Source organism: Dipteris shenzhenensis, chromosome 27 (assembly GCF_047967505.1).
Source record: "Dipteris shenzhenensis isolate YYH24624 ecotype China chromosome 27, Dip_SZ_1.0, whole genome shotgun sequence".
NCBI lineage: Eukaryota > Viridiplantae > Streptophyta > Polypodiopsida > Gleicheniales > Dipteridaceae > Dipteris > Dipteris shenzhenensis.
In genome coordinates, this window is record NC_141622.1 from 27,465,298 (window position 1) to 27,483,086 (window position 17,789).

The 17,789-nt window shown below is 42.9% G+C and overlaps 1 protein-coding gene across 1 annotated transcript; it reads right to left on the bottom strand.

Annotated features, from left to right (window-relative positions):
• Positions 1-2,466: 2,466 nt before the first annotated feature.
• Positions 2,467-3,570, bottom strand: LOC147884107 (flavonoid 3'-monooxygenase-like). Its single transcript, XM_087398147.1, has 3 exons — positions 3,064-3,570; positions 2,766-2,898; positions 2,467-2,618 (listed from the first exon to the last, which is right to left on the bottom strand). Exons 1-3 carry the CDS (start codon positions 3,568-3,570, stop codon positions 2,467-2,469), a joined length of 792 nt encoding a protein of 263 aa, XP_087254273.1.
• Positions 3,571-17,789: the final 14,219 nt, after the last annotated feature.

Consider the following 17,789-nt stretch of genomic DNA (forward strand, 5'->3'; position numbering starts at 1 on the left):
ATGAGAATTTGCACCAACCCAGAGGGGGCCTCAATTTGTAAGCTATTGGTGGCTGATCTCCCATAGGTGACTGATCGGTCTCCTCAATTTCAAAGTCTGTGGCATCGTCGTTCTTATTGTTGAAAATGTAAAACACAAAAAACAAAGGCAACAATAGTTAGAGAAGTAAAATGCAAGCGAGAAAAGGACTAAAGAAATTATCACCAAGCATTGCACATAGGCAATGCCTAGAAATAAAGAGAAAGGGAAGGAGGAGGAGATACACATGTGAGGAGAAGAAGGTGAGGTTGGAAGAGAATGGGCCTTGGGTGTGAGATACATCAATTGGTAGGGCCAAGATGGGAAGGTTGATGATCGAATAGCAAGATAAAACAAAAACAACACTCAAGAATGAGAGAGTACAAAAAAAAAATGCAGAAAACAGTTCAACAATCACAACAGCAACAAATCAAAATTGGTGGATAATGGAGATCATAGCCAATGAAAATAGCTATGGATCTCCAATCCAATGATAGTTGAGGTTGCAACCAAAGACACTAGCAAGGCATCAAATTTAGCAACCACCACGAGTTGAGGCCTTCGGCATAACACAAGGAGGAAGTGCACTATTACACGATGGTGGTGTTGTTCTAACGGTTGTCAAAGGTTGCGCTACCCTGGTCTACATGAACAGAACAAAGTAGCAATAGGAAAAAAAAATCCGATGTACGAGTGGAGGCTCAAACCCAAGTGCAAAGAGATTGCCCCTCAGGCCCTACCCCACAGGCCCTACCGCAATGGACAAGTGTTCTTGTCCTTGCATGTCTCTTAGCAAGCACTTGGCCCCACTCTTTATGCTTCAATCTCAACAAGCACTTGTCCTTGCATGTGGCTCAGCAAGCGCTTTGGCCTCAATCTTTATTGCTTCATTAAGTTCTCCATTGAATGTTCGTGACTATAGATTCTCTTTCTATTTGCTCACTAGGTGTTCTTCAAATCCTTGAGCTCCTTGTGCCTTTCTAGTCCCTAGCCCAAAATTTTACTTGCACACCTAGGACAAATAACTTACATGGAAAGCCATGTGGATATAGCTAGGCACCTCAACACACTATTTCTCCTCATGCAGATAGATTGCAATCAAGGAATTAAGCAAACGTCTAAGGATTTGCTACGCTTAATTGTAGACATCTCCTTTGAAAATGCTACTAGTTCAAGCCTTCAAGTACTTTTATAATGAATCATGGTGATATACCAATCATTGGTATTTTATCATGTTTATCAGAAGTATGTGGAGTAGCTTCATTTAAGAATAAGTTGATTTTTCAAAGTGTATTTTTATTGCAAACACTCTTACTTGCTGGCACCTTTTCAAATGGCTACTTTTTACTATGACTTTCTTACACAAAAGAATGGGATATTTTACTAGAAGTTTTTGGGGTTTCTAAAACAAAATAAGTACTCTTATTTTTAGAAAATTGTAACGTATCTAGAATAAGGCCTTCTCAATAATGAGAAGATTTATTTTTAACAATTTATAAAAAAAACCCCAATTTTTTGGCATTTTTGAAGGAATCTTGAAGGAGAAAGGTTTGCAATTACCCAAACAATCTGCAATAGTGTTAATGATAGTGATGCCTCTAGGATTCTAGGAGCAGCTATCGTTGCTTCCCCTCATTCACACCTAATTGAAGTTGGACCTAGTCTTCTCCATGGATGTGAGTTTGTTATTGAAGCTATTCTTGGCAAGAGAAAGCGCTTCATGCCATAGTTGTTGGAGGTGAGTGCGTCAACTGTAGCCTAAATCTATGGAACTGCATTGTTGACGGTGCATTTCCTTGCATCCTTATGTTCAAATCATGGCCTTTTATATTTTGGATGAGTTGTACATCAATGAAAGAAGGGGAAGCGAAGCACATAGTTCCACACACACAAAGATTTACACATAAAATTCCTCTTAGGAATCTCATAGAGGAAGGAGCTTACAAGTGCTCTGTCACATTCTTGAGTTGTGAGAATTGTTGCATATAAAACTTTCTTTAGAAGTATACTTTTTAAAGACTCTCCATCTTAAGCATTCTGCTCCTTTTCATTACTATTAAATGTCATTTTCTATATTATGATAATATGTCTCAACAAACACTAATTAAGGATTTGCGATTTTCTTTATATTGTGATACCTATCTCGGCATTGTTGTTCTATGGGATAAGTATTCCTACATCTTGCTATTTTATGAGAGCATTTTCTCCTCACTTGGGATAACATGCTTTTTGTGCTTAGAGGATGAGGACGGGGCATGATGTGAGAGTGTGGGGGGAGAGGGCATCGTAATGTGGGGATGGGCAGTATTGGGTAGAGGAGGGAAGAAGTGTATTGGGTAGAGGAGGGAAGAAGTGGAGCCGAAGGCCTCTTCCATGGAGATGGAGGTCGGCGACTGCAGGTGAAGTTGTGTACGAGGTTGGCAACACTGAGGAATGCGACAGCGGTCCCTAGGTGGATCCGAAGGCACCCTCTGCGACCAGCAATTCAAAGTCACGACCACCCACGCATATGCCCTTGCCCTTGCCCTCACCCTCGCCATCTTCCATGAATCTCTCACGACGGAACTCATCAAGTTTCTCCCACAAGCTCCCATCCCTCCCTATGGCCCATACGTTAACCATCATCCGAGTGTTCTCAGTCTCCTATCTGTGTGGCTGGCTTTGCATAATGGGGTAACAACATTGGTAGAGGTGGATGTAGTCTCCTTGTCTCCTTTTCTAGATATGGTAGCTCTTTGAAATCCAACTTTGATCGTTCCCAATCACACGATCCATCGACTCTTCCTGGAGCTTCTGCATCGTTGCTGGGTTGCGCAATAGCTCTGCCATTGCCCATTCTATGGTACTGGAAGAAGTCTCTGTGCCTGCTCCCAATAGTTCCTGCGCAATCGAAGGGTTGTTTCAGACTAGCAACGTCTCGCCAGCAAATTCGTCCTATCGTCTGTCATAGTTGTGCTAGGAGACCATGTCATATATTACGGAATCTGTGATTAAATACTAGGAACAGTGTTATTGTTATAAAGGCGACAGCGCAGGATTACTTACGAGAAGCATAGCCTTAACGACAGTAGTCTCAGAGGCGTCGATCTCTCTGTTGAATTCCAAGAGCGTTGCGAGCATGTCTTTTGGCACTTCATCCTCCATCTGCTGCATGCGTTCCCTAACGATTCCATCCAGAAGTTCGTCCCATTTCTTGAACCCGGCATCCATTATTTTCCGATAGCCAGCGGGATCGAACCATTTCAGGTAAGGAAACACATCGCCCATAATCGGTAACGCAAGTATATTGGACGACTCTCTGACCAAGTCAGCAATAATCGAGAAGCGTCCGTCTGCCCTCCGACTAAACAAAAGTTGCGATAACATGTTTACGGACAGGAAAAACGTCCTTTCTCGGATGCGCACAGCAGAGCCCCCCTGTTCTTGGGTATCCTGAAGGAGAAACGCGATCTCTTCGTCTCTAATGTGCTTATACAGCTGAACGCTTCTCGCAGAGAGGATACCTTGTGTGTAGAGCTTGCGAATGTTACGCCAACGCGCGTTAGCGTCCATTAAAACAGAAGAACTATTGTTGTACAACATACGTTGAGCGACTTCCAAGGGAGGCCGGTCTGCGAAGTCGTTGTCATGGTGATGGAGGACGTGTTTTGCGAGGGCAGGAGAAGAGACTACGACGGCGGGTACGCTACCGAGTCTGAGGAAGACGATGGGACCATAGAGTTCCGAGAGCTTAAAGAAAGCGTGATGGGGGATGCAATTGAGGAGGAGGTGGAGATGGCCGCCTCCCCTGAGTGCCTATATGGCTACTTGTAGGTGCCTATATGGCTACTTGTAGGTGGTCAGGCTTGATTTATAAGAATATAGCTAAAGGTGGCAAATTTTTTGCTTCACAATACATGTTGTCAATGTTTTAGCTTGATGCATGATGCTTTGTTCTTCCATGTGTCTTAATGCTTTATGTGTGGATTCCATGTTCTGTGCTCTCATGTAGATGTGCTTTCAGCATGATTTTTGCGTTCATGCGTTGCTTTAGCATTTGTTGCAAAGGTCTTATCATGATCTTTGTTTTGCTTCAATGGCAGTGTCTAATTGCTAACAATGATTTTGACTTGACACTTTTCCTTTCTAGAGTGTATGCAAATTCTTCTTGGATTGGAAGTTACGGCTTGTTAAAGTTTTTGTGAAGAAGAGGTGGCCTTTGATGATGTGGCATAGGATGTTCACATGCATCTTACAAATTATGCTTGGCAAGGGGTTACTGTGCTCTGGCCCAACGGGGAAGGCAGGGGGGCTAGGGGGAAGGCGACGAGGACAAAGGAATGCAAAATGGAGGTAGAAGCTGCAAGCCAAGGTGAGGAGCAACGCAGGAAAGATGAGTGCAGAGCTTATATGGGATGGCCATCTCCAACAAGCAAGAAATTCCCACAAAGGAGAAGTAGGTGAATACTCCATGATGTAAAGGCTCGAGGTTTCTCTTCGGGATGTGCTAAGAAAGGTCTCTCTTGTTAGGCATGCAGCATAGCGGGATCAATTCAAAAGCCAAGCCGTGGTTGAGCCACGTGGCAATCTAATTCAAGGCTGGATCAATTCAAAAGCCAAGCCACGTAGCAATCTAATTCTAAGACTTGGTTGAGCCACATGGTAACCTAATTCAAGTCGTGATGCTAGAAGTATGGTTTACTTTTTGCATGATCCTAAAAGTATGGTTTACTTTTTACATGGTGGTTGTTGAGTTCTAGCGCCTAAAATATTGAAGACTGCTTTATCATTCCTTCTCGTTTCAGTGCTGGAACTGCTTTATCGTTCCTTCTCATTCTAGGGTTGGGATATTCAAGACTGCTTGATCGTTCCTTCTCTTAGCCTCCAAGCGCAGCTACATCAAGGTTTCTCGTTCTAGGACTGGGATATTCAAGACTGCTTGATCGTTCCTTCTCTTAGTCTCCAAGCGCAGCTGCATCAAGGTATATTTGCATCAAGGTACGCACATACCTGGGAAAGATGAAGAGATTGATCGCCAAATGTGACCCACGCCCAGATGCAAAGTACCTCACGGCATGGTTCATAGCAGGTCTACGAAAGAAAATCCACAAGGATATGAAAAAGATAAGTAGCTATGAAACATTCATTGCCGCTCATGCGGCAGCCATTGACATCGAAGATGGCATGACAGATTCAGACACTAGCAGTGATGATGCCAGATCAAATACACGAGATAAGCGCTCGAAAAAAGGTAAATCAAAGGACACTACCAAAACATCCAATGAAGATCGCCTCGAGGCCATGACCTTGAAGCTGAAAGAAGATATGATGCAGGCCATGGATCAAAAACTTCACTTGTCTCAGCCGCCAACTCAAACATATCCACGGCGAGAAAATGTCTAGTGCCCACACTGCTTGGCAAATCATACAGCAAATGAATGCCCAGTCCTAAGAGCAAGGATCACTGCACAAGCAAATCCACCGCCACGGTTGTGGTGCCATATCTGTGTCGTCGGCGGCCATGATGAGACCAGTTGCATCTTCAACATGCGCAACAATCCGCCTCGACCACCACAATACCAAGCGGCACCCATGCCAGTATACAGGCAACCGGCACTTGCACAAGCGCCCCCAGCTCCGAGACTAAATCCTGTTCCCGTTCGGACACAAGTCCCACAACTACTCAGGAATCCGAATCCACGACCGTATCCAAGAGCACCAAATCCAGCTCCTCAGGCAGTTCCCATACATCAATTACAAGCCGAAGAAGTAGACTCACTATTTGAGTATGAAGCAGAGTACCCGGTGTACTATGTAGAAGGTGCAGAGGGTCTAATACCAGTCTATGCAAATCAAGTACGACCCAACACATTTCGAGCACCAATCAAGTGTTATGGTTGTGGAGAAAATCATAGGATCGCAGAGTGCCCTCATCGTGGTAGCCCAGCCACTTTCCAACCGCTCTGCAGAGATTGTGGCATAGGACATGCCTGTATGGATTGTCCCATGAAAAATACGGTCCCAGAACAAACAGAGGTTAAGCCTGACATCCCCATCGGCATCATTGGGGTGGACCATCAAAGTCTGGGTCCGGCAAGTCTAAGGTCACAACCTATCAATGTAATTACACGCCAACAGAAAGCGGCCACGAAGGACCCTATCATTCCAATCCAACCGAAGCGACTTCTGAGAAAGAAAGCACAAGTGCCTCCACCTCCGCCAAGCAATGAGCAGCCGAGTTCATCCACATCAACTCCCGAGCCTCGAATAAAAGAAGCTCCATTCCCGAATGCAGAGGTGGAGAAGGCTCGTTTTCAGGCACTTCAGCAATGGGTCCAAAATGAACAAGCTCAATTTGAGGCTCAGAAACAAGCTCAAGACCCACTCCATGAATTGGCCCCACAAAGTATTGATATTGTACTCGAGCCTTTGTTCCAACAACAGACTCCACAACAGAATGTTCCGCCACGTCAACTTGAAGGAGCTGCACTCTCTAGCATCTTGAGTTGCCCTGTGTCAATTCCCATCGGAATCCTCTTACGGAATTGTCCCAATCTCTAGGAGAGTTTCAAAGGATGGATTGAACTCACAAATCCCCCTCCACCTATGAACGACATTGAAGATATCCCTGTGCGGATGGGTGAGAGAGATGACATACGCAACATCACTGTGCCTTTGATCCACAAGGCATATAATGAAATCCAAGCCATAGTGGATGGTGGAGCATGTGTCAATGTCCCATCAAAGGAGCTCTACGAAGAATGGGGTCTCCCACCAATGCAAAAGGCTAATTTCAACATACGCCTTGCCGATGATTCACGGGCTAAACCCTTGGGAATAGTGAATGGCGTGTCCACAAAGATCGCAGGAGTCCGCTTTTCCCTTCAATTCACAATCTTGGATCTCCCCAAAAAATCCTATCAAATCTTACTGGGACGTCCTTGGTTACGGGAAGCATCAGTCCTCCATGATTGGGGAATGGATAGATTGACAATCCAGAATCGAGACACTGCAGTCAGGGTGAATGTGGGGACAGGAGTTATTAAACCAATTGTTCCTAGAGCATTGGATGACACATCTTCCACGACAATCTCGAGCAAATCAGATCCCTTGCAACAGCATGCCATAGCAGGTGACTCACAAAGCAATGTCAATAACTGGATACAAACATTGGCAACCATCGACAATTGCCATTCATTAGACCCCATCTTCTCACAGATAGATGTTAATGCACTACAGGTCGATCCTCCACCGACACATGAAGAACCAATCGACCTAGAGATGCCATTCTTTATGGCTGACCTCGAATGGGATAATGAACCTGAAGAAGGTACCCATACCAATGATGACTCAGATTTTCCTTGGGACCTTGAAACAAAGGCTGCGAATGCTGAAATTGAAGATCAAATCTTTGATAATGACCTAGCCATTCTGCATGCCCTAATGGCAGTTGAGCTCCCAAAAGTTGAACCTCCACAGTTGCATAACAGCAGAAGATCCCGCAAGAAAGCTACAGGAGGAAATCGCAGAAGAGCCAAGGCCGAGCACTTCAATGAATTCGAACGAGTCCAAACAAGGATTGTCGAATTGTACCTTGCAAAGGCAGTTCCCACAAAATCAAAACCACCACCTCTTGAATGGTCCCCTGAGGGACTAGAAGGAGTATGTGCAGCACATGAACCCTTACTTGGAAACACCTTACCAGTGGAAAAGTTACCCCACAGTTCCCAACGTAAGAAGTTTCGGAAATATAAGCCACATGTGCGGATGAAGCTCGATCAAGAGACTTCAGAAAAAGAAAGAAAAGAAGAGCCTAACAAATTACTAAATGCAACTATGCCACCCAGTACACATGACACCTGCCAGGCTAGTTCAACCCCATCAGAGGCCGATCTTCGAGAAGTGCCGGAATACTTTAAGAATTATACAAGTGGCAGTGCACCAATAGCAATGCCAAGACCAATCAGAGAATCTGAAGTTCAAGAAACCGATAGCATTGGAGAAACTCCAATCTATGAGGGACCGGCAAAAACATGCACAATAAACCTCGCCCTTGAAGGGGAGGAAGAAAAATTGGTTTTCATTGGGAAACAGCTCCGTCAAGAAGATGAAATCAAACTCAAAGACCTCCTAATGGAATACCGTGACTGCCTAGCATGGTCATACAAAGAGATGAAAGGAATTTCACCAGAAGTGGCAGTTCACACGATCCCTATAAGGGAAGGTGCTCGCCCTAAGGTATGTGGACCTTATCGCACAAATCCTAAATATGGCACCATGGTTTATGACGAGCTGGAAAAACTCCTATATGCCGGATTCATCTACGAGATAGAGCACACTGATTGGGTTTCACCCATTGTCATTGTGCCTAAACGCAACAAGAAGCTCAGAATATGCATAAACTTGAAAAATGTGAATGCCGCCACAATTAGGGATCACTACCCCCTACCCTTAACAGAAACAGTGTTGGAAAAGGTGGCAGGATCCGAAATATATAGCTTCTTGGATGGCTTCAGTGGCTATAACCAAGTGCAAATTGCTCCTCAAGACCAATCAAAAATAGCATTTGCTACAGAATGGGGTATTTTTGCATATAGAGTCATGCCATTCGGCCTTTGTAATGCCCCAGCCACATTCCAGCGAGTCATGTTCACTGCTTTCAAGTCATTCTTGAATAAGTTTTTACAGGTGTTCTTGGATGATTTGTGCATATATTCAACCAAACAGGACCACTTCAAATGTCTGGAAGAAGTACTAATCAAATGCAGGGAGTATGGCATCTCCCTAAATCCAACAAAATGCCAGTTCATGGTCACCCACGGAGTTGTTTTGGGACACATCGTCTCTCAACATGGGATTGCAACTGACATGGACAAAATCAAAATCATCATGGAATTGCCTCCTCCTACAAATTCCAAAGGTGTACAGGTCTTTATGTGACATGCCGGCTATTATAGAAGATTTATATTGCGATATGCCATGATAGCTAGACCACTTTACAAATTATTAGTGGAGTTCTTCTGGACCGAAGAGTGCGACCAAGCCTTTGAGCTTTTAAAGTGGAGCCTAATCACAGCACCCATCCTTATATCTCCCAATTGGGATATTGATTTTCATGTTCATACTGATGGATCCAAGTATGCAATTGGGAGTGTGCTTTGTCAACCTGGTGAACATAAGAAAGACTACCCCGTTTACTTCGCCAGTCGACAACTCAATGATGCAGAGATCAACTATACAACCACAGAAAGAGAAGCCCTAGCAATGGTGTATAGTGTAAAGAAATTTTGGCACTATCTACTCGCAAATGATTTTGTCTTCTACACCGACCATCAAGCATTGCTTTATCTTGTGAACCGTCTGTGTACCACAGGTAGAATAACTAGATGGCTCCTCTTGCTGCAAGAATTCAACTTCAAAATCGTGGTCCGCAAAGGTGCCCAACACTACATTGCCGATCACATGTCTCGAGTCAAGACCGGAGAAGAAGCCATTGGAGTAGAAGACGACTTACCAGATGCCACACTATTTCAAATAGATGCTGTTCCAGAATGGTGTGGAGATATCATTGGGTACTTGATGGCAGGAAGACCACCCCCTGACATGAAAGCAGTAGATAAAGGTTGCACCCTATCAACTCATTGCAGGACAACTATACAAGATGGGCAAGGACCAGATATTAAGAAGATGTGTAATGCCTCATGAGATCCTGCCAATCCTGAGTGAAGTCCATGAAGGCATTGCAGGAGGACACTTCCAAGGGGAAGCCACAGCAAGAAAAGTTCTCCTCGCAGGCTACTGGTGGCCAACACTGTGGGCAGATGCCTATGAATATGTAAAAGGCTGTGATGTATGCCAACGAACTATTAAACCACAACACAAAGACTTCAATCCCCTAACAACAGTTGTTGCACAATAGCCATTTGAAAAATGGGGGATTGATTATGTAGGTCCCATACATCCAGCAGCAAAAGGAACACAGGCACGCTACATCATTGTGGCCACTGATTACTTTACAAAATGGGCTGAAGCTAAAGCAGTCAGAAAGGCAGATGCCAAAAGCACAGCAAGATTCTTGTACGAACATGTGATCACCCGATTCGGATGCCCCATTGAAATTGTGTCGGATAGAGGCACACATTTTGTCAATGAGGTAATCCAAGAACTCTTGTCTGGCTTCATGGTCATTCATAGAAAAAGCACACCCTACTACCCCCAAGGGAATGGACTAGCAGAATCCACAAACAAAATCATATGCAATATCCTCACCAAGGTAGTAGAACCACAGCGTTCTGATTGGGCAGAGAAACTGAATGCAGCCTTAAGGGCATACAGAACCACATTCAAGGTCAGTACAGGGAACACACCTTTTCAATTGGTGTACGGCCTTGAAGCCGTGGTCCCACTCGAATTTGTAATACCAAGTCTACGCATCGTAGTACAGGAACGCATGGGTGAACATGAGTCCTTGAAAGAAAGGCTCTGTCAGTTGGAAAAGCATACAGAGACAAGACTAGTTGCTTATCATGCCATGACAACAGAAAAACGTCGAAGAAAGGCATGGTTTGACAGGAATCTGAAAGCTAAAGACATCAAGGAAGGAGACTTAGTCCTGTTATACAATGCCAAAGTACACAAGGGAAAACTGAAGTATCTAGGTCAAGGACCCTACCGAGTACGAAAGATGAATCCCATCGGAGCTGTGCTACTTGAAACACTAGATGGAGTCCAATTCAACACAACAATAAACGGGAGCTGACTGAAGCGCTACTACATCAACACGCAAGCCATCCCCGACAAAAACGAAGATTTGGGAAACCAAGTCTTCCTTAGTTAGGATTAGATTGTATCACAAGCACTCACTCACATATGCACGTTTTTGCACATATAGTTTGCACTAGATTGTTACACGCACACTCACTGCATACGCACGTTTTTTGCACATTAGGGATGTTTGAGTCTTAGTTTCCCTATCAAATCCCACAAATAAGCATATAGTTAGACACATCACATGCACTCACATGATTTTGCATAGGCACATAATAGATTGCATAAAAAATAGTATCACACACTTTCATTCCATACTCTCAAAGCATGCAATGAATTCACACGCAGTACACGAAGCTATGCCAAAACTCAAGATGAATTGGCAACAGAGTCTACAGCCTCCGCAACGAGACCCCCGCCAAACATCACAGCCGTCTCCTGTATGAAAAAATATCAAACTTGCATACTAATTATCTACAAGCTCAATGCTATGGGTGCAATCGCATCCAACATGTATGCAAGATAGCAAGAAATGCCAGCCTCAACAACGAGACCCCCGCTAAACCTCTTCCCAAGAAGATTCGATGGTAGAGTCCGCAACCTCAGCAACGAGATCCCCTCTGACATTCACAGTCATCTACCCCTCCTTAAGAGGAGATAAGCTTCTTGACCAACATCCTTTTATACCAATCCTCCAGAACAAGACCCCCGCTAAACCTCTTCCCAAGAAGATTTGATGGCAGCGTCCGCAACCTCAGCAACGAGATCCCCTCTGACATTCATAGTCATCTACCCCTCCTTAAGAGATGATAAGTTTCTTGACTATTGACTACAAATTGTATGGTGCAAAAGCATTACAGCAGGAACGACTCGCATACCACAAGCTAAATAGCCACTGAATTACGCACATGGCATCCCAACTCTGAAATCAAAATAAGCCATAACCCGAGGACGGGTAATAAAATGGATCCGGGAGTATGTTGACTCTGTGCCAACATGAACTTATGAAGAAAGAGAAGGTGTTACAACTTTGTGATACAACTTTGTGATACAACTTTGTGATACAACTTTGTGTTACAACTTTGTGTTGCAACTTCTAGACACAACTTTATGTTACGACTTTGTGTAACAACTTTGTGTTACAAGTTTGTGTTACAACTTCTACATGAAGAGAGAGAATGTGTTACGACTTTGTGACACAACTTTGTGTTACAACTTTGTGATACAACTTTGTGTTACAACTTTGTGATACGACTTTGTGTTACATGCAGAGAGAGAAGCTCTCCAACTTGTATAAATACCCCATAATGGAATGAAGCCCACACTCTTGGGGCATTGTGTTGAGTCTACATTGGTATTCCAAGCATTTGTCTCAAGTGTCCATGCTTCCTTGCACTGCACGTCCAAAAGCATGTCCTAACCTTGCAACCCTTCTCCCCTCTCCTCCAACCCTGCAACCCACCCTCTCCCTCTCCTCCTCCCTCCTCCTCCTTCCTCCTTCTCCTCCTCCTCCCTTCTACTCCTCCTCCCTCCTCCTCCTCCTCCTCCCTTCTCCTCCTCCTCCTCCTCCTCCCTCCTCCTCCTCCTCCTCTCTCCTCCCCCTCCCTCCTCCTCTTCCCTCCTCCTCCTTCCTCCTCTCTCTCTTCCTTCACCCATGCTCTTACACCTTCTTCCTCTCCCACTCCTATGCTTTCCTAAACCCTTAAACTCCATGATCTACGAGGGAGACGAGTTCTCCACCATGTACTCTACTCTAAACCTTGGAACCTCCTTCTAAACCCTGGAACTCTTTCTGAATCCTGGAACTCTTTCTGAACCGTGGAACCTCCTTCTGAACCCTTAAACTCTTCCTAAACCCTGGAACTCTTTCTAAACCCTGGAACCTCCTTCTGAACCCTTAAACTCTTCCTAAACCCTACAACCCCCAATGAAGGCGAAAGCCTTCATTACCCCAACAACGATGGTTTACATGCCTTTTACACATGCTTGCACTTTGTTTGCTTACCACACTTAAGCCTACGTCTCTCACCGGAACACGACTCGAGGTCCTAAGCTACACATATACTACAACCCCAATGAAGGCGAAAGCCTTCATTACCCCAACAACGATGGTTTACATGCCTTTTACACATGCTTGCACTTTGTTTGCTTACCACACTTAAGCCTATGTCTCTCACCGGAACACGACTCGAGGTCCTAAGCTACACATATACTACAACGACAATCCCAATATATCTGTAGGTGACAAAAAGCCTCGGAACCCTGCAACATAGAATACCCAGCTCTACCTACGAAAGCAGTAGGAAAGAGCCAACAAGTGTATACTTTGTATCTCTATGTGATAGATTTTGCTAGAAATGAGCAATTTCTAACAAAATCTATCATAGAGATAATTGGAAATTAGTAAGGCATGACCTACATTTTTTTCTTACTAATGAGATTTGATATGTTGCAATGTGGGTGAGAGCTACAAGATGAGACCTATGACCTCATCTGGACTCATTGTGTGATGCATGAGACTAGGGAGAAAGAGATCAATGCGTGTACAAAGGATGAGGATATATAAGGTAACATACCTTTAATATAGGAGGTGGGGGTCTATGGGATGACATAGATACGCATTTAAAAATAAGACCCCATATCAATTAACTTGTCTACAAACACAAGGCTCCATAGCAATTAACTTGTGGTTGCCAAGTCTCGACTAGGGAGCATTTTGGTGGCTACTGTCAGGGGATAGTCATATCAAGGGCCCCATCCCTTTGACCTTGTGACTTCATCTTTTGGTGCTTCACCCTTTTCCTTTTACATTTGACCTTCCCCTTTTTACTTTTCCTTTTATGCATCGGTGGTTTGCCACTTTTTGTCCTTTTGGTTTTGGAGCTTGTTGCTCATCTTTAGACCTTGTCTATGCTCTTCATCCTTTGACCTTCAATCTTCTTTTGTCTTCACTATTAACACTGATTTCCCATGGTGTTAATCTTCATCCCCTCCTTTGAGCTCATCCATGCCCTCATAGATGTCTTTGGTGTGCTCATGGGCACGCGGTTTTGAAGTTGTCACTCATCATCATCAATTGGTTGGCCTTCTTTTGGTCTTGTGCATACAATGGACTTCTTTGTTGGTTCTTCCCCATACTTCATGGTCATCCTTCATCCTTCAATATTTGGTATTTGGTCTTTGGTATTTTGATCCTTCTTGGCACGAACATTTTGCCCTTGAACATACGATCTTAAAGTTGTCTTTCATTCACCTATTGGTTGTTGGCCTTATTTTGGCCTTGTGCATTCAAGTATGTCTTGTTGATGCTTCTTCGCTCCATTTCATGGTCGATTGTTCAACCTTTGGTCTTCAATATATGCCCTTTTCTTTAAATTTATTGCACTTCATCCTTTGCCATTTCACATTTGGGATTCCATGAATATCCAAAAAGTCATCTTTCATTAAAATCTTGCTTCCAATCTTATTTTGGGTCTCACATAGTCAAGATCAATTGTTTTGATGCTTCCATGCTTCATGGTCATTTGGAGGCTACATTCTTTGAAGATCACGTCTCTTTCATGCCAACTACCTCATTTTTTGGAGGTTGCATTCTTTGAAGATCACGTCTCTTTCATGCCAACTACCTCATTTTCTTTCTTCTTGTGAGGTTGGATGCCTTAAAGCATTCTTGATGTCATCTTCTTCTGTTCGTGCATAGTCAAGTTCTCCTTTGTGCTTGCTTGGCCTTAGTTTCTTTTCCTAGCTCCCCTTTTTGGCTCCATGGCCTTTTGCCACTTGTTTCTTTCTTCTTCTTCATCCATTTTGCCCTTGATCTTATCCCATTGACTTTTGATTGAATACATACACGAAAATTTTAGCACCTCTCCTTTGCTTCTATCATATCTTATGGTTTGTTTCTTATGTTTCTATGAATACAGCTTGTGGCGCCCTTTGTTTTCCTTCATGACGTCCTCTTCTTTGCTTTGCTGCTACCTTGGCTCTCTTGGTGTGACTGGTTGGCGTGCCATTAGCAATTCCCTTAGGAATGAGAAACAAGTCATCCTTGGAAATGAATCAGTAGCTAGTATGACTCAATGTCTCTTTCAATGGCTCCATTGCTTGCTTGTTCTAGCATGTCTTTGTTGGCTTTGTTCTACCTTCTTTTTTATGTCTGGTGCCACTCTATGAATGACTCCACCCCTCACTAGTCAACTTGCCTTGGAATTGGTTTATCCCTACTATATTCCCTTGGCTATGTCATGGCTTTTATTTGCCTCTCCTCGTGCGAGCAAAAAAGATGAGGCTTGAGTGGGCTGAACTTATGTCTCCAATTTACCTTATCTCCTAAAGCCAATTTGAGCTCCTTTTTCACCACTTGTTTGGACACTAACATATCTAGGGTCTTGAATTAAATCCTAAATATCTATTCATATCCTTGATAGGCTAGCCTCGTTGCTCATCCTATCTATGTCTACTCCTCGAAAGTCACTCTCTCCCTTCTGAAGCAAAGCATCTGCCTACCCATCCCTACTAGGATCACCAAATGTTATCTCGGCGACTGTCCTTTCCCTATTCTAGATTCATGGACAAGCGTTCTGATTGCTAAAATAGAAGAGAAAGAGAGAAAGCAAGAGAGACGTGTGCATTTGCAGAGCATGGGTCTTCTAAGTTATGTGTGCTAAAAGATGAAATAGAGATATGCACATTGATTGCCATCAATACTCAATCTATTCTATCACCCACAATCGGATTGAGACTTCACAACCTAGGGCTATGCTTCCAAGTGAGAGTGTGTACAATGAGATAGATAGAGAGCGAGAGGACACCACCCTATTTATACACTTTTTGCTGTTTGCTTTGCCTTAATTCTCTCAGACCCACTTGCTTGTGCACTTTCTTATGCTGCCATCCTTACCTTGATATGCCACGAACTTCCCAACATGGTTTCAGTTGGTTGTAGGTGTTGATTGCATAGCCTTTTGGCTACTGTCACCCCTTACAATTTTGTGTTTTGTTTCTTCACCCTTTGTCTTTCACCCTTCGCCTTTTGCCTTTGTTCTTTTATACACCCTTTGGTTTTCCATTCATCCTTTTGGTTTTGGACTCGCTTGTTGTCTATCTTTAGGCACGACCTTCGAGCTTGTCGAATACGTGAAACTCACTCAAACTAATGCCTATACAAAGTCCATACCCATTGGAAAATTTGACATATGGTAGAATCCCAATGATGCTTTTTTTTTTTTGCTTATGCATCGTGCATGGGCACAATTTTTAAAAAATATATCCCCACACATACAAAGGCATCCCCACCACGTGAAACCTTATAGATGGACACATAAAATTGAGTTAAACTAAAGGGACAATTTGACATATCATAGAAGCCACCAATGCATATTTATGCATTGCGCAAGGGAAAAACAAGGAAATATGCCTATGTAAACATAATTAAATTAAGGCCTCTAAAAAGGTGCAATTGGACATATCATAGAAGCAACCAATGCATATTTCTTTACAAATATGCATTATGTAAGAAAAAAGCAAGGAAATATGCCCACCCATACTTAACAACATCTGACTTGCATAAAACTTTGAAAGTACATGAAATTTACTCAAATTAAGGCTTTCATAGAGTCTCATATCCATTGGCCAATTGAACATATGGTAGAAGCCCAATTAAGCATCATGCATGGGAAGAAACAAGGAAATATGCAAAATACATTTGAAGCACAAGGACTTTTCAAATCACATGAAAATTACTCAAATTAAGGCCTCTACAAGGTCACATACTCATGAAATATGGTAGTTCTAAGCTCAATGATGCATATTTTTTTGCACTCATGCATGGGCAAAAACAAGGAAATATCCATTCTCACCCATACAAATGACATTTGACTTGCATGGAACTTTGCAAGCATGTGAAAGTCACTCAAAATTATGCTTTGTGAAGTCTCACACCCATCAAACACTTTGACATATAGTAGAATCCCACCAACACATTTGTTTTTCATGTAACATAATAAGGAAATATGCATGCCCACCCATACAGACGACCTCCAACCCACATGAAGCACATGAAACTTAATCAAAATAAGACATCTATCTTTACTTTTGTTTTCTTGTTTTGACTAACAAAACATTTGATGCACAAATGAAGCATGGACCATTAAAGTGGAACTTGCTTGGAAACTTCTATTTGAAATTTCTTTTCATGTTAGCCAACCATTCTCTCTTCTATTTGCCATGTGCAGTGAGATGTGAAGGCCATTGAAGTAATCATGAAAAGAGTAATGTGAAGCACCAGCCTATCTCTTTGCAAACTAGAAATTTAAACTATCATTGATTGCAAATTTCAATGGGCTAGTCAAGTGGTTCCAAGAATTTTCCATTTTATAAACCACTTAAAGCCACAAGGAAACAAGGGTGCATGTATGCACACAAGAACTTGGCTCCAACTTGTGGGTTTTACGGGTCTTTAGAGTCAATTATTTAGTAAGAAATAATAAAAAAGAAATGCTTTGAGGACTCGCAAGATCCATTAGGCTTTGCCAAGTTTCTATAGTTATTTGCATGCTCTCACATTGACTGCAAAGCCACTACCTTTATTTTTTAAAAGCTATAATTTAAAACTGAAAGGTAAATCGGCATTATTTTTCTTTGAAGGTTTTATGAATGATACCTGCAAAGTTTTGATGTCAACTTTCTGGATTTTTTTGCATTATTTTTTATAAATAGATCCAGTAGATGACAATCTCTTCATCGACAGGCATAAAGCCTGTTTGGCTGGCATAAATCCCTTTCAACAAGAAAATTGCTTTTTTTTAAACACGCGAACCTTCTTTTCTAGCAAACGGCTTTTTGGATAGCAATTTTTTTTCCCAAGCGACAAATTCAGCAGTTAACAGGCGAATCGACTTTAGCGCCTTGCTCACAAACGAACACGCGAGACTTGGATGAGCGACCGGAAAGCTTGAAGTGACTCAAAGACTTGTAGCTGGAGGAAGCCAAAGCAATCGTTCTAGGGAGAGCTCAAGCATGGAGGGAGT

Excerpts from the sequence above, each read along its gene's own strand:
- LOC147884107 (XM_087398147.1), bottom strand. The coding sequence starts at position 3,570 with ATGGACGCTAACGCGCGTTGGCGTAACATTCGCAAGCTCTACACACAA. Across the intron at positions 2,899-3,063 it reads TCGTTAAGGCTATGCTTCTC|GAACTATTGGGAGCAGGCAC; the intron begins GTAAGTAATCCT and ends TCGATTGCGCAG. Across the intron at positions 2,619-2,765 it reads TGTGATTGGGAACGATCAAA|GGAGGGATGGGAGCTTGTGG; the intron begins GTTGGATTTCAA and ends TATGGGCCATAG.